The sequence below is a fragment of the Argentina anserina genome, chromosome 7, assembly GCF_933775445.1.
Source record: "Argentina anserina chromosome 7, drPotAnse1.1, whole genome shotgun sequence".
In the NCBI taxonomy this organism is placed as follows: domain Eukaryota; kingdom Viridiplantae; phylum Streptophyta; class Magnoliopsida; order Rosales; family Rosaceae; genus Argentina; species Argentina anserina.
Genome location: NC_065878.1, coordinates 14101883 through 14126836, shown reverse-complemented (window position 1 = coordinate 14126836; position 24954 = coordinate 14101883). Strand labels below are relative to the sequence as shown.

The following is a 24954-nucleotide window of genomic DNA, read 5'->3' as shown; positions in this document are numbered from 1 at the left end:
TAAAATCGATACATATATATGGGTTGCTATGATATATACTGTCAAATCCCCGTTTTTCAAATAAGTTCATTTATAACATTGATATTTATTTATTTGAGCATGTTACTTGGTTTATACAATAACATATGAGGATTGTTTTGTACGTGGTTTTAACTTGAGTTATGTTAAAATGTTTTTGTTGTCTTCGGACGTGTTGGCATGTCGGAACCTAGTCTTGGCCGGGCGACAGTTACGATATAGTTAGAACTCTACTCTATCTGCCGGTGTACTGGCATGAGAGGTAACAGATAGGTTACCGGCTTAAGAGTACCCACATTTTTGGATATTGGGTAGCATGTGGTTGCCCAATGTCTGGCGGCGTACTACATGAGGGGTAACAGATGAGTACCCGGCGCTCATGAGTACCCGTATTATAAATGTACTTGGGTAAACAGATGGGTTACCTGATATTCTCATGAGCACTTATATTTTCAAGTATTATTGAACAACCAGATGAGCTGTCCAATGACTCATGAGTACATTTATAATTGAATGATTTCGTGATTTCTCTTTTGTATTTATATACGAGCTATAATGTTGTTTTACTCATACGAGCTGCAAAGCTTACCGGGTTTGTGTTTACAATCCCGGTGCACCTATTCGATGGTGTAGGGGATAGTTCTGCAGGTGTGGATTAGCAGAATCGACGGACAACTCTGAAGACTTCGAAGTTGTTTTATTTTATCTTGTGGTGAGGATTGTGAGGATTATACATTTTTATTTGAAAGAATGCTTGAATTTTAAATTGGTTTTGTAATAATCCATTTGACTGAGTTGTACTATGAACTCGGTAATGATACGTTGTGACGATAAGCTGATTTCGAATTATTGAGATTGTTTTTGAGTTTTCATGACTTCGATTTTCGAGTTTCATACTTGAAATTTCAGGGTTGTGACAGAGAGACAGAGAGAAAGAGAGAGAGAGAGAGAGAACTGTATCCCACAACTTCCAATCGATAATAACTTCCACATACGACGTCTGATTAGGGTGCGTGACATGTACATGAACTTGTATCGATAAGCTCTACAACTTTCGTGAATTAAGTTTTCAGAGACGAGCGACGGAATAAAAGTCGACTCTCAAGTTAAAGAAAATGTAACGCTTTTCGAAGTAAATTTCCAAAGTCGGTTTCTTTTCATTTGACATCGACGAGAAAACGAAAAATGTGATTTTATTCAATTTCCAAGTTAAATGACTTACAAGAATTTATACAAAACAAATCCGAAAATTCAGAGTATTACATTACTGGTGCACAGGAATCAGTAGGCTCCTACGTGTCTCCGCCTTTGATGCAAATCGAAGTTGAATGTTGGCAGAGTTTCAAAAGTAACCGATTATATTTCAAAAGTACTAGTGAATATTAGCAGAATTTTCCTACAGCATCATAGTTACGATCAAGCGAAGTCGATTTTTCTACCACAAGTTGACATAGGTTATGCTAACCATAGGAACTATCAATACATCGTGTGCGTCATTCAGAATTGATTACATATATATTAGCTTATGTCAAATGTAGTGTGGTGTAGTAGTAGGCACTTCTAGGAAAGATGAGGAAACCTGAGTTTGTTTCATCTAAATGTCGGATGAAATCGCCATTAATATTCCTATGGCCAATCTTTACCTTGTAGTTACATAAAGCCGCGAAATTGCAAGACACTTTAATACAAAATAAGGGACACCTCAGATGAAAGCAAACAAGAAAAATGTACATTTTGTATAATTGTTGAAGGTTGTCTTGTTTAGCTTCTCTTCAGTGGATAATCACTCCAGAAAATTGTCAGAAAGGATCTATTTGCTGTTTTAATTTTCACACTGATGTAGTAGAATAAGACTTGCAGAATTGTTATATTGGATGACTAGTCCCTCTGCACTAAGCTACTATGTACTGAAGTCATGTTTCACCATAAGGAAAGAAATGTTCAAGAATTGATAAATATGTATTACTGTATTAGCACTCAGAATCTTCTATCAGATTTTTATCTGCACTATTAATATTTAGCCATTACCAACCAAAGTCAGTATTTCTGCAACAAGTTGAAACAGAATTTAGAAACAAAAGAAAACTGTCATGTCATCGTGTATATCATTCAGAATTGACTACTTATTTTCTTAATCTAAATGAGGAGTAGTTGTTTTATCTCTTGGTCGATATCGCCAATAATATTCCCGTGAACAACTTTTACCTTGTCATTACATAAAGCAGCACAAATGCAAGACAATATTCTAATAAAATAGGGGGCACCAGATGAAAAACAAGACAAGAGATGTTTAAATTTAGTGTAAATTCAGAAGGATGTGATGTTTAGGCCCTTTAGGTGGAGAACTGTAGCAGAACTGTCAGAAAGGATCTATTTGCTGCATTAACTGTTCTACTGATATAGTAATCAGAAATGCGGAATTGTCATCATGTTTGTAATAACCCGATTTTTCGGAGTCAAATAAATTGAATTTTTAGAAATTATTAGAGAGTGTAAAATTTATTAAACGACATTTGTTCGTTTTGCGACGTTGATAGTTGAAAACGGAACCGTTGTCGGAATTTTTAATTAGAAAAACGTTACGTTTCCGCGACGCGAGAATCGACTTTTACTCCGTCGCTTGTTTGCGAAAACTTCCTTCATGGAAGTTGTAGAGCTCGTCGATACGAGTTCGTGGACACGACACACGTTCTAATCGGAATTCTCACCGCAACGATCCTCGAGCTCGACGCACCTCGCCTCGCCGCCGCGAGCTTCCGCGCGACATTCCGAAGCTCCGTGACTTCTTCCGCCGTCCAAGCACGTCGCCGGCGAAACTAGGGCACAGAGACCACACCACCATCACCTCTCCTCGCCCCGGTGCCACATGCGACAAGATCGGCGATCGAATTCACGTTTTGCACCGCCGCTGCTCAACTTCGAATCCGCCGGCATCTCGAGCTTCTCCGACGACGATTCGACGGTCCCAAGGTCCGATCGAGGTGAGGGTTAGCTTATTGTGATTGTTGTGATGCTTGGTTGTAAATTTTTGGTTGAATTGAGGGGGTGGTGAGGATACCGCCGCCTTAGGAGGGCAGGGAGGCAGCCTGAGGCCGTAGGAGGTTGAGGGGGAAGAAAGAACGAGTTTTGGGGCGGCGGTGGCGATCTACGCGGCAATTTTGGAGTAGGCGCGTGGGCCCCATGTTCTGTCACTGTGGGCGGCGCGTGAGCGCCACGCGCAGTCGTCGGAGGTGGCGCGTGAACCCCACGCGCGGCCACATGCAGCCGCGCGTGAACAGTGAATTTAAACAGTAATTTTGTAAACATTTATTTACGTATGGTGAATGTAAAAAGTGATTTACGTACAGTATATGTGAATTTATTTTATGTACGGTAAATGTAAATTACGTACAGTAATTGTAAAAGTAATTTCTGAAGGGTAAATCAGTAATTATTATTTACTGAGTTAGTATATACAATTGAATAGTACATGGATGTACAGAAAATACGTAAGTACTATGTACTCGTACAACAATACGTAAATAGTATGTACTCATACATGAATACGTGATGAATATGTATTTGTACAATAATACGTGAATAGTAACTACGCGAACAGTAATTTCGTAAATACCAGAAAATGCTGAACTGTAAAATATTATTACTGTTTCGGCGTTTAAGGTTTTACGTAACGATTCTAAATTCACTTATTATCTATTCTAGGTGATCGACACAACAAGTAAAGGATTCGAGTTCGGAATCGTGGAATTTACGCTCAGGAATATAAGGTGAGTCAAATCACACAGTGACGAATCTAACCTTGCAGAGATTCATGATTACGCTAAATTCATAAGAATGAACTATGACATGTATATGATATAGTGGATTGTGTATGTGTATGATTGGTAAAATAGGTACATATATATGGTTTACTATATTATATACTGTCGTAATTTCCGTTTGCGAATGAGTGCATTATAGCATTGATATTTATTTATTTGAGCATGTCAAATTGATTTGTACAATATCATGTGATGATTGTTTGTACGTGGTTTTGACTTGAGTTATGTTAAAAAAATTTTGGTGGTCTGTGGACCTGTCTTCGGACCAGTCTTCGGACGTGTTGGCATGTCAGAACCTAGCCTTGGCCGGGCGAAAGTTACGATACAGTTAGAGCTCTAGTCTGTCTGCCGGTGTACTGCATGAGAGGTAACAGATGGGTTATCGGCTTATGAGTACCCATATTTTGGATATTGGGTAGCAAGTGGTTGCCCAATGTCAGCGGCGTACTAACATGAGGGGTAACAGAAGTGTACCAGCGCTCATGAGTACCCGTATTATAAATGCATTTGGGTAAACAGGGGCTTGCCCAATTTCTCATGAGCACATATATTTTCATATTATTAGGCAATCAGATGAGCCGTCTAATGACTCATGAGTGCATTTATGATTGATGCTTTGTGGATTTTCGTATATATTGTTTATGCGAGTTATATTATTGTTTTACTCATACGAGCTGCGAATCTTACTGGGTTTGTGTTTACAATCCCAGTGCACCTATTCGATGGTGTAGGGGATAATTCTGCATGTGTGGATTAGCGGAAATCGACGGACAACTCTGAAGACTTGAAGTTGTTTTATTCTATCTTGTGGTGAGGATTTGAGAGGATTTTTACATTTTCATTTGATATAATGTTGAATTATAAATTTGATTTGTAATAATCATTTTGACTGAGTTGTACTATGAATTCAGTATTGATCCGTTGTGACATTAAAATGATTTCGATTTATTGAGATTGTTTTATATTTTTTCATGATTTCGAAATTTGAGTTTCATACTCGAAATTTTGGGGTCGTGACAATGTTCCCAAAGTTACTGATCAAGTAGTCATGAAGTGAGAACGTATTATCCAATCTATAGAGTTGATATTGGCAATCAGAATTTCCTAGCCAAACTACTGATCAAGTACTCATGCATTTTAAGCCTTTGTACATTTTAATTAATCAGAGACTAAATTTAAGATTCTAAAGGATCTTTGGAGTAAGCTTGAATTGATGAAAATCTGTACGTCAGATTCTGTTTTCAAAAATCTTCTAGCTAGTAGTAATTCTCTTAAGCCAACTTAGTTAATTTACACAGCTGCGATCATTACCAACAAAAATGGTTCACTACGAGGTGATATAATGAGCTGTATCAGATTGTATGTATGGACTCTTACTACCCAATTTGGCAGTATACTTATAATAAAGTGGTAGAGGTCAGTCGAATGATTAATTCTACAGGGATTATATGATACCAAAAGCATACAAGGTTTGCTAGGCCTTGCTATTTCAAGCATCCATGAAATCTATATATAGCCTACTTAGGATCCAACTTCTTCAGACCAACCAAAACCAAATCAGCAAGTTCAGAAGAATATGAAGTCCCACTATCGTTCTTCAGGTGCTTTTCTCTTCATCTTCATCATTCTTTTGACAATCTGTTTAAGCACTGAAGCTCAGACCTCCAATCCAAGTCGCAAACTAGTAGGAAAAAAGGCTCCTCTGGTGTCTCATACAAAGGCAACCTTGACAATCAACAGCTTCGAAGCAGGTGGTAGTGGTGGTGGACCAGCTGAATGTGATGGCCAATACCACTCCGATAAGACCCTGATCGTGGCATTGTCCTCCGGATGGTACAACAATGGGAAGCGGTGTTCAGACTACATTACCATAGAAGGCAATGGAAGGAGTGTGCAAGCCAAGGTTGTAGATGAGTGTGACTCATCAAGAGGATGTGCTGATGACATCGTTGATGCCTCTAAAGCTGTTTGGAAGGCCTTGGGAGTTAAGGAAAACAGCAGGGACTGGGGTGAGATGAAGGTATTCTGGTCTGATGCCTAATCGCGTGAGTGCCTATATATTTTGGTACAAATAAGAGTGAAGAAAGTTCATAGAGTGACTTCCTCCCCATAATCGAAAATAAAGAGTGAAGAAGCTGGCAAGTGATAAAAAGGGCATCTTTAGAACTCATATACTGAATTGCTGATATGGAGGCAGTAACTTAATAAAAAAAATATATGCACTTCACACCATCTTTAAGTTTAATCTTCAGTTCTGTGTTCATGAATGGCTGATAAGCCGAAAACTGTTGTATGATCACTGGACTAATGAAGTTACATCGTATCATACATGTATGTAAGTAACGCAGTTAGTCTATTACATATACAATTACAATGGTTTTAGAAGCTTGGTGCATGACAATGGTATATACATGCAGGTGCAGACAGATTGTTATATTCATTGACAATTCGAAGTTCAAAGAACTTCTCACGTGTCATTCTGCATTTTCTGCAATTACAAGGCGTTATGACCATGTCATGCGATTCTGAAGTTCTTTATTAGTGTTATAATCAACTAAGATCACTTAACACAGCACCACATGTAGACTCAAACAATAAATAATAAAGAGATGGTGATACAATCTACAATCCCGCCTATTTAGATCTTTGTTATTGTCTTGACTAAATTTTTTTATCGACATTCTTTATCAAACAAACTATCCAATAATACATACCATCTGCTTTATTATAACAGATACAACTGCAGAGTGGTTTAGTATTTCTATTCTACTGAGAGATTATAATTGAGTATGACATAGAAATAGACAGTTACTTCAAGCAATTTGTGCATCTATATATTATTTTACAATTTGCAGTTCTGTACCATGGATTTGGAATAGCAATTTACCTATATTATCAAAAACTGGCTGGGTTTAAGATGAGTATTAGAAAAAGAAAGTAGAAATCCTTTGTTGATATTATTGGTATATATTATTATCAGATAAAAAAAAACAGAAGATAATACTATTCCATGATGTAAATAACATAAATTTTATGTTGACAGTTATATTGTGTTGGAAACCATCCACATCGACATTTAAAAAAAAAACTAGCAATCTATCATCTGTGCTGAAACAAAAGTATATTTAGTCAGACCATGTACCGTGCCATTTCCAAGAACCTATTATTGCTCATTTTCAAGATGGTGTGTCCTCCTAAAGCTTCCTGAAAGATCGGATGTAATCAATCTCCAAGCTTCAGTTATAATTCTCACTTAAAACAGATAATTTACCCTCCATCTATGCAAGTTGAATCTGAATGCAACGACTGTATGTGCATTGACAAAGTAGCAATTTATTTATAAAAAGTGAATTATCAATCAGAGTTTACTGACAAAAGTTAGTATTCCTAGTTCTTACCACTTCAAAAATATGATCCTGTCATTGTGAATGTCATTTAGAATTGACTACTGATATTCTATATTAGGAAACTTGAGTTGTTTCATTCCTTGGTTGACATCGCCATCAACATTCCCATTGCAACAATTTTCCTTGTAATTATGTAAAGCAGCACAGCAACAAGATAATATTCCAAAAAACAAAAAAAAGGAGAATCAGATGGTTAAGAAAACTAGAACAATGTAAGCTTGGTTAAATTCTGAATAATATATTTCTTAGATGTTTTTCTGTGGGAAAGCAGTGCAGCAGAGAATTACCAGAAATGACATATTTGCTGTATAAATTCTGATATTGATGGAGTAGAATCAGCACAGCTGAACTGTCATGGTGGTCCTTCATTTCATCATAGGGGAAAGGAATGTTGAAAAACTGATATATACACACACAGGCGTGTGCATGTATTAGCACTCATAGTTTCAAGCAAAATATATGGTGCATTTTAGTGCAATTTTAAGATTCCAATTGATCTATGGAGTAATCTATTATCTATGCATGAGAATTTTCAGTAATGTAAGATTCTCTATATTATGAAATGTTCTAGTACTAATCAATCAAGACAAACTTGGACAGCTGCGATCACTAACTACAGAATTGGTTCCTTGTAGATGGTGATGTAATGACGTGTATGCATATTTTATCTAAATGGACTCTTACTGCCCAATTTGACAGTATCTAATTAGCAATAATACAGAATGGTATCTTAAACGGCACTGGAATCCTTCTACAGGGATTACATGGTTTTAAAATATTAATAGCGTGCTAGCCCAAGCTGTTTTTAAACCATTCAAGATCTCTATATATAGCCAACATAGGATACAACTTCTTTAAACCAACCAAAACCAAATCAGAGAGTGTTATAGAAGAAGATGGAGCAAAAGTACCACATTTGTTCTTCCGGTGCTTTTCTCTTCATCTTCATCATTCTGTTGACAGTCTGTTTGAGCATTGAAGCTCAGACCTCCGGTGCAAGTCGCAAACTAGTCGGTCAAAAGTCTCCTTTGGTGTCCCAGCAGCATACAAAGGCAACATTGACGATCAACAGCTTTGAGAAAGGTGGTGATGGTGGTGGACCGTCTGAATGTGACGGTCAATATCACTCTGATAAGACCATGATCGTGGCATTGTCCACCAGGTGGTACAACAATGGGAAGAGGTGTTTTGACTACATTACCATAAATGGGAATGGAAGGAGTGTGAGAGCCATGGTTGTTGATGAATGTGACTCAACAAGAGGATGTGCTGACGACATCGTTGATGCCTCTAAAGCTGTTTGGAAGGCCTTGGGAGTTAAGGAAAACAGCAGGGACTGGGGTGAGATGAAGGTATTCTGGTCGGATGCATGAACGAGTGACGGCCTCTATATTGTGATACAAATAAGAGTGACTTCGTCCCTATTATCGAAAATAAAGAGCGAAGCAGATCATGGCTAGTAAAAAATGAATGCAGTCTTTAGTACTCATATGGTGATATCCTGATACTGGAGGCGGTAATTTAATAAATAATATGTTTTCAGTTTGATCTTCAGTTTGTTGTTCAATAATGGCTGGTAAGCAGAAAAATGTTGTGACCACTGGACCATTGGAGATGTAGTTGGGTTTTATTAAATATAATCGAACTGAAATTCTAGTGATTTTACAAGCTTTGGTGCAAATTGTATATTTTCATTTTGAAATGCAGATATTCCAAGACTTTACAACCGTTGTTTTCTGATTCTGGGGGATTTTCTAGTGTCTTAATCAACCAAGATCACAAAACACAGCACCAAATATACACCAAAACAATAAGTAGAAAGGGATGGTGATAAACTCGACAGTCCTTAGCTGCTTATATATTTAGATTAATTCTTCGATCCTATCGTCCTCACGTAGTTCAGACTAGAGTACCTACATTCTATACGAATATTTTTATTCAATGACACAACTAATAACTAATTGATTATATTTAAAGATCTAAAATTGCATAACGGATTGAACTGCAACAGATGTTATCTGTTATATAATCTAAAATTTTCAAGCCCGTATAATGATATTGGGTAACAGATGTGTTACCCAGTGTCCCATGATCTCACAGCTCCGAAATTTCGAATGATAAAAATTCAAATTCGAAACCATTAAAACTCTAAAACAATCTCAAATATATTGAAATCATCCTATAATAACAGTATATCGAAACTGAGTCCACAGCATGACTCAGTCGACTTGAATAATACATTAAAAGTTTATACCTCAGTATTATAACCAATGAAAATGTAAAATTCACTAAATTCTCACCAAAAACATAAGAAAGAAATCTTCAGAGTAAGCCCTCCGAATCTACTAATCCCCACTTGTAGAACTATCCCCTACATCATCGAATTGGTGCACTGGGATTGTAAACACAAACTCGGTAAGCTTTTCGGCTTGTATAAGTAAGCCAACAGTATAACATACATCGCATACAAAGGAAATATGACAGATAACATTTAAAAACAAACGTACTCATGTGACATTGAGCAGCCCATATGTTACCCAATATCATTTAAAAAAATGTGTAATCATGAGACACTGGGCAACCCATCTGTTACCCACAATCATTGAAATTCATGGGTACTCATGCGACCCAGACAACTCATCTGTTACCCCTCATGCAGTCAACGCAGGTATTAGGCAACCCATCTGGTTACCAAAAATCATTTAAAATATGGGTATTCATGAGACCCAGGTACCCATCTGTTACCCCTCATGTAGTACACCGACAGACACTGGGCAGCACATCTGTTACCAAAAATCACCCAAACACATGAGTACACCGACAGACACTGAGCAACCCATCGGTTACCCCTCATGCAGTACACCGGCAGACAGACTAGAGTTCTAACTGAATCGTAACCGACACCCAGCCAAGGCTTGATTCTGATTACTGCCAACAACGTCCGAAGACCAAAAAACATTTTAACATAACTCCGTTTAAAACACTGTTCATAAACCACTGTTCATGAAAACAGTGTTCACATTCATTGTTTATGCGCCGGCACCGTTTTCCGACCACCACTAAATTTCACCACCACAATCTAAATGACATTCCTAATAAATTTCTAGTTTACCAGAAAGTGTGATATCCTGAAAACTTCCTTCACGAAAGTTTTAGAGCTCGTCGATACGAGTTCATGGACACATCACGCACCTTAATCAGACGTCCTATTTGGAAGTTATCGTCGACGGAAGTTGATTTTCGATTTTGGAAAAAGTATAAAAAAAGATTTTTAGGAAACTAAGGTTTCCTAAAACATAAACCCTTCTTCCTCTCTTTCTCTTCCCTGCAGCCTCTCTCCCTCTCAATCTCAACCCCCCTCTCTCGAAAATCTCCTTCGCCGATCTCACCACACCGGCCATCGTGGCCCTAACCGTCAACCTGAAAGGCACTACACGATCCTCAGCATCAACCGCTGGACTCGACACGCCACCTCACGCCACATCGGAGTTCGACCGGCGATTCGAAGATTTTGCAGAAACCCGCCATCGTCCATGCTTCTTCTCCCGGCGACACCAGTGCACGGGCCTAGCTCATCTTGGCCGATCCTCACCACCGGTGCAACCTGCAAGCCACTGGGAGCTCTGATGGAAGGGAGGAGGAGATAAGAAGAGAGTTTTGGGCGGTGGTGGGCAAGCCACGCCCGTGTTTTGAGGTAAAGCGTGAACAGTAATTCCGAACAATAATTTTTGTAAAAATAATTTATGTACAGTAAATGGTAAAAGTAATTTATGTACATTGAAATGTAAAAAGTTATTTTTGTATAGTAAAAATGTAAAAGTAATTTTTGTACAGTAAATTATAAAAGTGATTTCTAAGCAGTAATTGTAAAACTAAATTTCTGAATAGTAATTCAGTGATTAGTAGTTGCGTGAACAGTAATTACAATGAAACAATACTTGGTGAACGGTAATACGTGAACAGTATTTGCGCGAACAGTAATGCGTGAACAATAATTACGTAAAAACCGTAATTTGTTGAACAATAAACAGTAGTACTAATTCGGCAACTGAGGTTTTACGTAACGTTTCTAACCACTTTATTATACAACTAGGTGATCGACAAAACCAAGTGAAGGACTTGCTTTCGGTATTATGGAAATTACGCTCAAGAAAATAAAGTGAGTAAATCTCACTATGACGAATCTACCCTTGGCGGTGATTCATATTTACGGTTTATTTAAAAGACCTAACTATGACATGAATATGATATAGTGGGTTGTGTATGTATATAAATGGTAAATACGATACAAATATATGGATTGTTATATTATATACTGTCACATTCTTATTTCCAAATGAGTGTATTTATATCACCAATATTTTATTTTATTTGAGAAAGAATCACTTGGTTGTTGTACATTAACATGTGAAGATTGTATTGTACGTGGTTTTAACTTTGGGTTATGTTAAAATGTTTTTCTGTCTTTGGACGTGTTGGTAGTATCGGAACCAAGCCTTGGCCAGGTGACAGTTACAATTCAGTTAGACCTCTAGTCTGTTTGCCGGTGTACTGCATGAGGAGTAACAGATGGGTTTCCTGGGTCTCATGAGTACCCATATTTTTGTGATATTGGGTAACATATGGGTTACCCAGTATCAGGCGGCGTACTGCATTAGGGGTAACAGATAAGTACATGTGTCACATGAGTACCCGTATTATAAATGTAATTTGGGTAAACAGATGGGTTGCCCAATGTCTCATGAGTACACATATTTTCAAATATTATTGGACATCCAGATGGGCCGTCTTGTATCTTATGAGTGCATTTATATTTAAATGTCATCTAAATCTCGTTTTGTTTACTATGTGTGTTATATTGTTGATTTACTCATATGAGCTGCAAAACTTACCGGGTTTCTGTTTACAATCCCGGTGCACCTATTCGATTGTGTAGGTGATAGTTATGCGGGTGTGGATTAGCAGAATTGGAGGGCTACTCTGAAGATTTCGAAGCTTATTATTTCTATTTGTGGTGAGGATTGTGAGGATCTTACATTTTTATTTGTTATCATGCTTGAATTATAAACTGGTTTTGTAATAATCAAATCGACTGAGATGTACTATGAACTCAGTTGAGATTGTTTTAGAGTTTTTCATGGCTTCGATTTCGAATTTTTATCGTTCGAATTTTGGGGCTGTGACAATTGGTATCAGAGCGTAGGTTGTGTATTTGGTGATCTATCAATATCATCCAGGAGTGATGGCCCGACTGCAGCGGACCCCCATCACATGCTCTTCGGTATTGATATGTCGCTGGGTACGCAAGAGTTTTAAGAGCCATACCTTAAGGTTTGGTCCTCTAATAGAAGTTTTGTAATAATACTTCGATGATTCACCTTCTCTATAAATATCTTAGTTAATATATGTTGGATCTAGTTTATTTGGGTTCATGATTTTACATGTATTGCCTAAGTGTTTAAATGTTTCAAGCTGATGAATCTAGAGAAGAGTCGTGCACAAGGTCGAGGATGGGCAAGAGGCCGAGGCCGAGCGAGGGCTGGAGGCCGAGTCCGCAATGTGGAGAACCTCTATAAGGAGGTGTCGCCACAAGTTGACTCCGAGGCTGTCATTGGAGACGAGGGTCGTGTGCTAAAGCTGATCAAGGACATCAGTAGTCTGTCAGCACCATCATTTCATGAGAGCCTGGATCATATGGTGGTGGATCATTGGATCGAGGGTATGGAAACCTACTTTGAGATGGTGATGTGCTCGGAGATCGAGAAGAGGATGATAGCCACATTTTTATTAAAGGATGATGTTATGGATTGGTGGAAGAGTACGACGGACTGTGGATGTGTCCACTCTGACTTGGGAGGGTTTTGTGGAACTCTTTCACGAAACGTACTTCCCAGCTACAGTGTAGGAGGAATTAGAACTTGAGTTCCTTGATCTAGTACGGGGAGATATGACCGTCAGGGAGTATGAGGCCTATTTTGCACAGTTATATCGGTTTGTCAGGCAAATGGGTGCGACCTCCTTAGCCCAGAAATTTCTACGGGGACTTAAGCAACAGTACAAGACCATCATATCAGCACTTTGTCTGTCTACCAAGGAGCTGATGTATGAGAGTGCCCTGAATTTGGAACAGGCTAATAAGACTCACGGAGGAGGTGTGGAAGTTAGGGATACTCGAGGAAAAGGGAAGGCAATCAGTTCAGGCAGCGGGTCTGCGGGACCGAAAGGTGGATCTTGGAAGAGCCCGAGGACCTATTACCAGACTCTAGCTAAGGTGGCATCTCTATATGTTAGCACTGCACCTGTTAGACATTTAGCATCAGTAAGGTGTTTCGTTTGCAACGAAATAGGTCACTACGCCACAATTTGTCCGAAATCAAAGAAAACAGGCTGTTTTAAGTGTGGGTAAGTGGGACATATGGCTAGAAACTGCACCCGACCTCAGCAAGGTAGACAGGAACATCAGCAGAAGCAGTTACCTACAGGCCAAGCTAGAGTGTTTGCAGTGGGTCAGCGAGACACAGGAGTGGAATGTACCTTACCTATTTTTGACTACCTTGCTAGAGTATTGTTTGATACAGGAGCATCGCATTCTTTTATTGCTAGTTCGATAGTGGAGATGTTAGGTTTGATTCCTACATCTCTTGGAAGTTCTTTGATGCTGCATGGAGGTGTGGTTACGTATGGCTCTAGACAGTTAAAGGTTCATGAGAATACCTACCCCACTCACTTGCGTATGTACAGTAAAAATATAAAAAGTAATTTATGTACAGTAAAAATGTGAAAGTAATTTCTATACAGTAAATTATAAAAGTGATTTTCTGAGTAGTAATTATAAAACTAAATTTCTGAATAGTAATTACGTGACCAGTAATTACAATGAAACAGTACTCTGGTGAACAGTAATACATGAACAGTATTTACGTAAAAACTGTAATTTGTTGAACAGTAAACAGTAGTACTGATTCGGTAACAGAGGTTTTACGTAACGTTTCTAACCACTTTATTATACAACTAGGTGAGTTGACAAAACCAAGTGAAGGATTTGCTTTCGGTATTATGGAAATTACACTCAGGAAAAGAAAGTGAGTAAATCTCACTATGGCGAATCTACCATTAGCGGTGATTCATATTTACGGTTTATTTAAAAGACCTAACTATGACATGAATATGATATAGTGGGTTGTGTATGTGTATAAATGGTAAATACGATACATATATATGGATTGTTATATTATATACTGTCACATTCTTATTTTCAAATGAGTTTTATTATAGCACCAATATTTATTTTATTTGACAAAGAGTCGCTTGGTTGTTGTACATTAACATGTGAAGATTGTATTGTACGTGGTTTTTAACTTTGAGTCATGTTAAAACGTTTTTCTATCTTCAGACGTGTTGGCAGTATCGAAACCAAGCCTTGGCCGGGTGACAGTTACGATTCAGTTAGAGCTCTAGTCTGTCTGCCGGTGTACTGCATGAGGGGTAACAGATGGGTTGCCTCTCATGAGTTCACATATTTTAAAATGATATTGGGTAACAGATGGGTTGCCCAGTGTCTCATGAGTACACATATTTTTAAATAATATTGGATCAACTAGATGGGTTGTCCAGTGTCTCATGAGTACACATGTCTTAAAATATTATCTGTTATATTTCCTTCGTATGTGATGTATTTTATAATGGTTGTTTACGCATACGGGCTGCAAAGCTTATCGGGTTTGTGTTTACAATCCTGGTGCACCTAATCGATGGTGTAGGGGATAGTCCTACAAGTGGGGATTAGAAGGCTCGGACAGCTTACTCGGAGGATTACTGAGAGTTTCCTTTTTCTATTTGTGAATATTACATTTCCAACTGTTTTAATACTGAGTGTATAAACTAGTAATGTATTATGTCACGACCCGGAAATTTCAAATATGAAACTCAAATTTTGAAGCCATGAAAACTCTAAAAAATCTCAATAAATCGAAATCATATTAAAGTCACAGCGGATCATTACTGAGCTCATAGTACAACTCAGTTAAATTGATTATTACAAACCAAATTTATAATTCATGCATTATATCAAATAGAACTTCTCAATCCTCACCACAAGATAAAATAAAACAACTTCAAAGTCTTCAGTGTTGTCCGTCAACTCCGCTAATCAACACCTGCAGAATTATCCCCTACACCATCGAATAGGTGCACCGGGATTGTAAACACAAACCCGGTAAGCTTTGCAGCTCGTATGAGTAAAACAACAATATAACTCGCATAAATATATATACGAAAATACATAAAGCATCAATCATAAATGCACGTATGAGTCATTGGACGACCGATCTGGTTGTCCAATATTAACTGAAAATATATATACTCATGAGAAATCGGGCAACCCCTCTGTGTACACAAATGCATCTATAAAGCCGGTGCTCATGAGCGCTGGTACACCTCTGTTACCCCTCATGTTAGTACGCCGCCCGACATTGGGCAACCTCTCGCCACCAAATATCCAAAAATATGGGTGCTCATAAGCGTTGGTACACCTCTGTTACCCCTCATGTTAGTACCTCGGCAGACAGACTAGAGCTCTAACTGAATCGTAACTGTCACCCGACCAAGGCTAGGTTCCGACATGCCAACACATCCGAAGACAAGTCCACAGACAACAAAAAACGTTTTTAACATAACTCAAGTTAAAACCACGTACAAACAATCATCACATGATATTGTACAAATCAAATTGACATGCTCAAATAAATAAATATCAACGCTATAATGAACTCGTTCTCAAACGGAAATTACATAGTATATAATATAGCAAACCATATATATGTACCTATTTTACGAATTATACACATACACAATCCACCATATCATATACATATCATAGTTCATTCTTTTAAATTTAGCGCAATCATGAATCTCCGCAAGGGTAGATTCGTCACTATGAGATTTTACTCACCTTATATTTCTGAGCATAATTTCCATGATTCCGAACTCGAATCCTTTACTTGTTGTGTTGATCACCTAGAATAGATAAGAAGTGAATTTAGAATCGTTACGTAAAACCTTAAATGCCGAAACAGTAATAATGTTTTACTGTTCAGCAATTTTTGGTTTTTATGAAATTACTGTTCATGTAATTACTATTCATGTATTACTGTACAAATACATATTAATTACGTATTCATGTATGAGTATATATTATTTACGTATTTCTGTATATGTACATACTATTTACGTATTCATGTATGTCCATGTACTATTCCATCGTAAATACTGGCTCAGTAAATAATAATTACCAATTTACCTTTCAGAAATTATTTTTACAATTATTATACGTAAAATAATTTTACATTCACCGTACGTAAAATGAATTTACATTTACTGTAAGGAAATTAGTTTTTTACATTCACCGTACGTAAAAATAATTTTACAAAAATACTGTTTGAAATCACTGTTCACCCGCCACCGCACGTGGCAGCGCGTAGGGTTCACGTGCCACCTCCGGCGACAGCGCGTGGGGCCCACGGGCCTCTCCTAAAATCGGCGCGTAGCTCGCCACTGCCGCCCTCAAACCCCTCCATTTTCTCTCCTCTTCCCCTCCACGGCCTCCGGCCGCCTCCTACCCAACTATTCCTCCTCCGATCTTCCCCAAAATCACTCCAATTCAACCACAAATGCACAAACAAGCATCTCAACAATCGAATTAATCAAACCCAAACCTATTTCACGCCTTGGAATCGCCGGAGGTCGTCGGAGAGCTTGGACCGACCATGCTCGATTCGTGGTGAGGAGCGGCGCGATCTCGAGTTCCCCCTCCGATTGTAGGTGGCACCGAGGGTGAAGAGCGGTGGAGGAGCGCTTGCCTTGAGCCCTGGCTTCGTCGGAGGAGAGCTTGGACGGCGGCGGTTTCTACCGATTCTTCGTGTTGTCTGTTGAGCTCCGATGCGGCGTGGGGCGGCGTGTCGAGCTCGGGGTTAATTGCGGAGGGCCGTGCGACACTTCCAGGCTAGGCGGTGAGAGTCACGGTGGCGCAGGGGAGGAGATCGTTGGAAAAGTTTTGCAGAGAGAGGGAGAGATCGGGGAGAGAGAGAATGTAGAGAGAGAGAGAAGAGAAGGAGGCGGGTGAGAGAGAGAAAGGGTTTCCGAAAATGGAAACCCTACTTCTAAAAATTTCCTTTTTATACCCACTTCCAAAATCAGAAACTAACTTCCGTCGTTAATAACTTTCATGTATGACGTCCGATTAGAACGTGTGATGTGTCCACGAACTCGTATCGACGAGCTCTACAACTTTCATGAAGGAAGTTTTCACAAAAGAGCGACGGAGTAAAAGTCAATTCTCGCGTCACGGAAACATAACGTTTTTCTAATTAAAATTTCCGATAACGGTTCCGTTTTTTATCTTACAACATCGCAAAGCGAAACAACCGCGTTTTAATAAATTTGACATACTTAATAAATTCCAAAAATTCAACTAATTGGTTTCCGAAAAATCGGGTTATTACATATTATTCAAATCAAATGAGTCATATTGTGAACTCAGTTTCGATACACTATTGATGTAAGATGATTTCATTATATTTGAGATTGTTTTAGAGTTATCATGGATTCAAAATTAAATTTTTATCATTCGAAATTTCGGGTCGTAACACTGCAACTCTGCAAGAAATTTTAATTGCATAGTTCATTTGTATATTAGTTAATTGCATAGTTCACTGCAATTCTGTGCCATAGAGTTGGAATATGCAGGTAGTCTGTATTTTAAATTACTGGACTTGTGATGACTAATAGAAAAATAAAATAGGAGTCGTTTGTAGATATTGATATATATTCCACATAAACAGAACATAAGATGATAATTCGATGATGTACATCACATATTTCTAGCAAGCTAGACAGGCAACAATATAACTATCAAGCGTCAGACCATGTAATATCTAAGCCACCCCAATTGTCTTTAGACACACCCAAGGCTTTCCAGACAACCTTGGAGGCATCCACAATGTTGTTGGGACAAGGAGGCTGGTAATCATGGTCTGCATCACAGCCTTCTGTAGAATCACACTCATCCACCACCATGGCCACCACGCTGCGCCCATTTCCGTTAATTCTGATGTTGTTAAGGCATCTTGATCCACCATTATACCATCCAGTGGATAATGCAACAACTGGAGTATTGTCGTTGTAACGATCCTAAAATTTCGAGCTTAAAAACTCAAAATTTTAAAGTCATTAAACACAAAATAATCTCAATAAATCGAAATCATTAAAGTGTAACAGCGGATCAATTCTGAGTCTTCAATACAACTCAGACAACCAATTATTACAAACTAAATTTATAATCCATTCATAAAATAGAAATGTAATAATCCTCACAAATCACTCACAAATCTCACAAATGAAATTACACAAATTCTCACACACAAATCCACGCTAAAACCTCACCACAAGTAGGATACGAATGACTTCGAGCCTCTGTAGTCGTCACTCAATCTCCACTAATCAGCACCTGCGGAATTATCCCCTACACCACCGAATTGGTGTACCGGGATTGTAAACACAAACCCGGTAAGCTTATAGCTCGTATGAGTAAAATCAAAATATAATTCGCATATCAAAATATACGAAAGATCACAAAACAACAAATATAAATGCCCTCATGAGTCAATGGACAGCCCATCTGGTTGACCCAAAGAATATGAAATTAAACGCTCATGAGAAAATTAAGTAACCCTTCTGGTTACCCAATGCATTTATAATACGGGTACCAAGAACGCTGGTACACATCTGTTACCCCTCTCGTAATACACCGTTGATATTGGATAGCCACCCGCTACCCAACATCCAAAATAAACTGAGTACCCATGAGCAGATAACCACCCGTTACCTCACATGCAGTACTAAGGCAGACAGACTAGAGCTCTAACTGTATCGTAACTTTCGCCCGGCCAAAGGCTAGGTTTCGACTTGCCAAACACGTACAATAATCTCACAATCATATTGTACCAAAAATCAGGTCCGAAGACAATTCACATTCTAACAATCTCAATGTTAAAAATCACGTACAATAATCTCACGTCATATTGTACAATTCAAATCACATGCTCAATATAATCACAATAAAATCATAACAGTATTATATAGCAAACTATATATATTCGTACTTATTTACCATTTATACAATACATATATAGTCCACTATATCTTATACATGTCATATTTCACCACACATGCTCAATACACAAACTTCCGTCATCGAAATGATCATTTCTAATGAATTAATAACAGTATATAATATAATGAATTATATATATATATGTATTTATTACCATTATACGGTATATATGTAATCCACCAAATTGTATACATGTTGTAATTCATTATTAAATACTCTTGCGAAAATCTTGAATCACCGCGAGGGTAGATTCGTAAATATGTGAGATTTTACTCACCTTATTGACTTGAGCGTAATTCCACAATTCCCGAAAATAATTCCTTTCCTCGATTTAACAATCACCTTGAAAAGATAAGAAAAGAATTTAGAATCGTTTCGTAAACCATTAAATGTCGAAATAGTAATAATCGGATACTGTTCAGCAATTTTCGGTTTTACAAAGTTACTGTTCAGGGTTACTGTTCACTGTTACTATTCACGGTTACTGTACAAATATACCATTAATACATATTTCTGTACGTATAAATAGTATATACGTATTTCTGTACGTATAAATAGTATATACGTATTTCTGTACGTATAAATAGTATATACGTATTTCTGTACGTATAAATATTATATACGTATTTCTGTACGTATAAAATATTATATACGGATTTCTGTACGTATAAATATTATATACGTATTTCTGTACGTATACGTACTGTTTAAATGTAAATACAATCTCAGTAAATAAAATTTACTAAATTACCCTTTTATAAATTACTTTTTACATTTACTGAAAGTAATTTATATTTACATTTACCGTAGGTAAAATTTAATTACATTTACCGTACGTAAATAAAAATTACATTTACATTTACCATACGTAGTAAATTACCAAAATACCCTTCTCGGACTACTGTTCACGCCGCCGCACGTGGCGGCGTGTGGGGTACACGCGCCACCCGCCGGCAGGCCGCGCGTGGGGCACAGGCGCCGAGCCCAGGGACGGCGCGTAGCACGCCACCGCCGCCCCAAAACTCTCCCCTTCCTTCCTCCGCCCTTCCCTCGGCCTCACGCCGCCCCTAGGCTACTCCACGCACTCACACGCGCCGCTCACGGCGGCGGTAAGCCTTCTCTTTCAAACCTTCTCCAATCCCCCTCCGATCTCCACACATCCATCCCAAAATCATCCAAAATCATCACACAACATCAATATCATCAATCCTTACCTTGATTGCACGGCGGAGCCCTTGAATCGACGATGGTGAAGCTTGAGGTGCCGGCGGAGGAGATCGAGCAGTAGTGGAGGTAGGCGGCGACTCGAGGCTTAATCCTTGACGCGGGGTTCCAGGGATGAGGAGGGGTGGTGGCGAGCTTTCCTCGAGCACGTCGTCGATGTGGAAGCACGGCGATGAGATCCCCGAGCTTCAAGGTGGCGAGTCGCGGCTCGTCGCGTCCAGGGGTGACTAAGGGTGGTCGAGCGACGCCTTTGGGGTGGGTGGTGAGTCTCACGGCAGCCGGTGAGGCTAGATCGCCGGTGGGCAGTGAGGGAGAGAGAGGGGGAGACTCGGGAGAGCGAGAGGGAGAAAAGGGAAAGGGAGGCGGGGTGAGAGAGGGACGAAAGGGTTTCCAATTATGGGAACCCTAGCTGAAAACATTTCCTTTTATACCCCCTCCCAAAATCGGAAACTAACTTCCGTCGTTAATAACTTTTACGTACGTCGTCCGATTAGGACGCGTCACATATCCACGAACTCGTATCGACGAGCTCTACAAGTTTGGTGAAGGAAGTTTTCGCAACCGATCGACGGAATAAAATTCGATATAAACGTTACGGAAATGTAACGTTTTTCAATTTAAACGTTCCGAGAACGTTTCCGTTTCTCATTTACTAACGTCGCAACCAAACACATTCATTCTAATTAAAATTCGAAATTTTATAGAATTCAAATCAAACTAACATTGTTTGAAATTTAGGGTTATTACAGTCGTTGTGGTACTTGCCATCACATTCAGATGGACCACCGCCATCACCACCTGCCTCAAAGCTGTTGAGAGTAAGGTAGGCCTTGGTGTTGCCAGATATTGGTGGTGAGCAAGTGTATTTTGGGTACATTTTTCCGGCTTTGCAACAATCAGAGTCATCCTCCTTGTTACATTGTCCAGGAGGAGGCTTCTTGCCCCTAATTCTGCCACTTGGACGACATTGCTGAGCTTCACTAACCAAGAAAATTGTTACGAGGAGAATGGCTAGAATAGACACTTTTGAGAAAAAGCTCTTCATCTTGTATGTCTCTCTACTTGTGCTGTTGTGAGAGATGCTTGATGCCAAAGCATTTTGTTTTTGGCTATTTATAAGAATTTCCAACAAAATTCCTTCTTGATGTTCGCAGAGAGAATGACAAATTTCCCTTCTTACAACCAAAGCGAGCTAATAGTTTGGCAGAAACTAAACAACCAGAATTTCATTCAACATTTTAGACACTACATCAGCTAAACAGTCCTGAGTATTAAATAACTATATGCAATCCTCATCCCTGGCTTCCCTCTGCTACTTTCTTGATCAGCATGTTTGATAGATTTATGTTTATGCATACCCCAGTCCTCGTCTGCAATGACAAAGTAGCAGTTTTCTGCCTAATTCATGTTGACAATATTTTAAAGCACCTTTCAGAAGCTACCAATCAGTATGAGTACTCAAACAAATGGAAAAATGTCTAATGAGGAACTGCATCGCCGTCACATGTCACTCAGAATTGACTACCTTCTTGCTACTTGTGTGTCAAATTGGAAAGAGTCATATATGCTGCCCCCATCAGCAAAATTGATGCAAGGCCATATGTTGTATCCATATATATTGTCCCCATCCGCACACCTTGGCCTTTTGTTTACATCGTGATCGAATGATAGCGCAGAAAATTTCTAATAAAAATGTGCCGATCAGATGATTTAACTTTTGAATGAAACTTCTTTATTGCTATATTGCTTTATTTAATAGGCAAGGATGCTCCTTTGTTCTTGGTTGTTTTATCATTTGGAAGAGTGTGATTCAGAAAGGACCTATTGGCTGCTTATTAATTTTTTTACTGATGTACTACAATCATCAAAACAGATCTGTGATCATGGTGCCTAACTTCCAACTGAAATAGGTTTCCAACAGCAAAAAGGAAAGGTAGGAAGTTGGTAATATTACTGGAAACTACTAACAACCAAAACTTTCAAATACTGCTCTATGTGGTCATCTCTAGTATTGGTTTGAGATTCAAATGGAGGCTGTGTTAAGGTTTGTAATGGATCACTTGAGCGTTCCATTATATTATTGATGGAGCTTCTCAGACCTATTTATTGATAGATATTCTAGTATATAAACCAGCAGAAAATACAAAAACGCTACTTGCATGATCATGATGATATAATCACTTTTTTCTGGAAACATGCATTTCATTTCAATTCATATACCTCAATGAACGCTACTTGCATGATATGGTATCTTTAAGAAACCATATACGGCAGTCATTCTACTGAGAACAATACAAGAACCTGTCATGATTACGCATAAAAAATAGCATGCTGTTTCAAGCCGTGTTTATGATCTCTATTTATAGCCAACTTTAGGTTGTAACTTCTTCAAACCAACATTAACACAAAAGAAAGAAGAAAAAGCATGAAGTGCCATATATGTACAGGGACTTTTCTCTTCGCCTTCATCATTTTTGTTTCACACTGGTTGAGTATTGAAGCTCAAACCTGCAATCCAAGTGGCAAAATCATTGGTAGAAATCCTCCGCTGGATCAATGTAACCAAGAGAACCAGTCTGAGTGTTGTAAAAGAGGAAAGCTTTACACAACTTACAAATGTTCACCACAGGTGTCTCAGCGCACGAAAGCAACCTTGACTATCAACAGCTTCCAGAAAGGTGGTGATGGTGGAGCACCATCCGAGTGTGACGATAAATACCATCCAGATAACACCCCCGTCGTGGCATTGTCAACAGGGTGGTTCAGCAACCGGAGGAGATGCTTAGACTACGTTATGGTCTATGGTAATGGAAAAAGTGTCAAGGCCAGGGTTGTTGATGAGTGTGATTCCTCAATGGGATGTGATTCTGATCATGATTATCAGCCTCCATGTCCTAACAATATAGTCGATGCCTCTAAAGCTGTGTGGAAGGCATTGGGAGTGCCGGAAAGCGACTGGGGTGAAATGGAAGTACAATGGTCTGATGCCTGAATGAGACCTAGCTAGCTTCCACATGTAACATAAGTTTCAGTAATCAAGGTCTCCCTCGTTTGCCTAGCCTATGTATGAGGCGGATTGAGGCCTCATGTACTCTAAGTTCTAGTTATAAAATAAGATGAAATATTGATTATATACATGCATCTCCAAGCACCAAAGAAGAAAAACAATATTATGAATCCCAAACTGATATTTTAGTATAGTTTATTCTGGCTAGCAGATCTTTGAGGCTTCTGCGATATAGTGATAATCAAGCACGTTATTATTCTCGGAGCGCTCTCTCTCTCTCTCTCTCTCTCTCTCTCTCTCTCTCTCTCTCTCTCTCTCTCTCTCTCTCTCTCTCTCTCTCTCTCTCTCTCTCTCTCTCTCTCTCTCTCCAATGATGAAACTGTAATAACCCAAATTTTTCGAAACTAAATGTCGAGTATTTTCAAAGTGCTAAATTTGTGAAATTAACTCAAGACGACAATTGGTGGTTCGCGACATTTCGAAACGAAAACGGAAACGTTTTCGGATCGTTTAATTAGAAAACGTAACGTTACCGCAACGTATAGATCGACATTTATTCCGTCGCTCGGTTGTGAAAACTTCCTTCACAGAAGTCGTAGAGCTCATCGATACGAGTTCGTGGACACGTCACGCGTTCGAATCGGACGTCGGACGCGAAAGTTATTAACGACGGAATGTCATTTCCGATTTTGGAAACGGATATAAATAGAACATTTTAGGGATTAGGGTTTCCATTTCTGGAAACCCTTCATCCGCCTCCCCCTCCCTCTCTCTCACCCCTCGCGACTTTCTCTCTCCCCGATCTCACCTCTCCCTCAAATCGCCTCCGGCGATCTCCTCAGACGGAGCGACGTGGTCCTCACCGCCTCGCCACACGACCTCGCAAGGACCTCCGCGTCGGACCCCGAGCCCATGACGCCCCGCCTTGTCGTCGTGAAGCAGCGAGCCACAACCGAGCCTCCTATAATTCACGCCGCCGCATGCTCCGCACCATGCAACGCAGACCTCGGTGCTCATCCCCTCCGCCGCTCTTCACTTCCAGAGCCAGGGACCGGAGCTCGAATCGCATCGCCCAAATCGCTGATTTCTCGATCTCGACTCCACCGACATCCCGAGTTCTCCGACCATCTAAGGGCATTATACGGGTAAGGAATCCATTTAATTCGATGTTGTGATGTTGTGATGTGTGAGCACCACGCGCGGTCGCCGGTGAGTGGCGCGTGTACCCCACGCGCCGCCACGTGCGGCGGCACGTGAACAGTAACTCTGACACAGTAAATTGTAAAATTTTATTTTTACGCACGGTGA

General features: G+C 39.2%; 3 protein-coding genes across 3 annotated transcripts; 2 read left to right on the top strand and 1 right to left on the bottom strand.

Annotated features, from left to right (window-relative positions):
- The first annotated feature begins 5391 nt into the window (after positions 1 to 5391).
- Positions 5392 to 6146, top strand: LOC126802399 (putative ripening-related protein 1). The gene has a single exon (XM_050530019.1). It carries the CDS (start codon positions 5416 to 5418, stop codon positions 5878 to 5880), a length of 465 nt encoding a protein of 154 aa, XP_050385976.1. The 5' UTR covers positions 5392 to 5415; the 3' UTR covers positions 5881 to 6146.
- Positions 6147 to 8095: 1949 nt separating this feature from the next.
- LOC126801977 (uncharacterized) lies at positions 8096 to 23631 on the top strand. The gene is made up of 2 exons (XM_050529483.1): positions 8096 to 8615; positions 23148 to 23631. The coding sequence occupies exons 1-2, from the start codon at positions 8143 to 8145 to the stop codon at positions 23629 to 23631; spliced, it is 957 nt and encodes a 318-aa protein (XP_050385440.1). The 5' UTR covers positions 8096 to 8142.
- LOC126801978 (putative ripening-related protein 1) lies at positions 18155 to 21684 on the bottom strand. The gene is made up of 2 exons (XM_050529484.1): positions 21398 to 21684; positions 18155 to 18428 (listed from the first exon to the last, which is right to left on the bottom strand). The coding sequence occupies exons 1-2, from the start codon at positions 21682 to 21684 to the stop codon at positions 18155 to 18157; spliced, it is 561 nt and encodes a 186-aa protein (XP_050385441.1).
- Positions 23632 to 24954: the final 1323 nt, after the last annotated feature.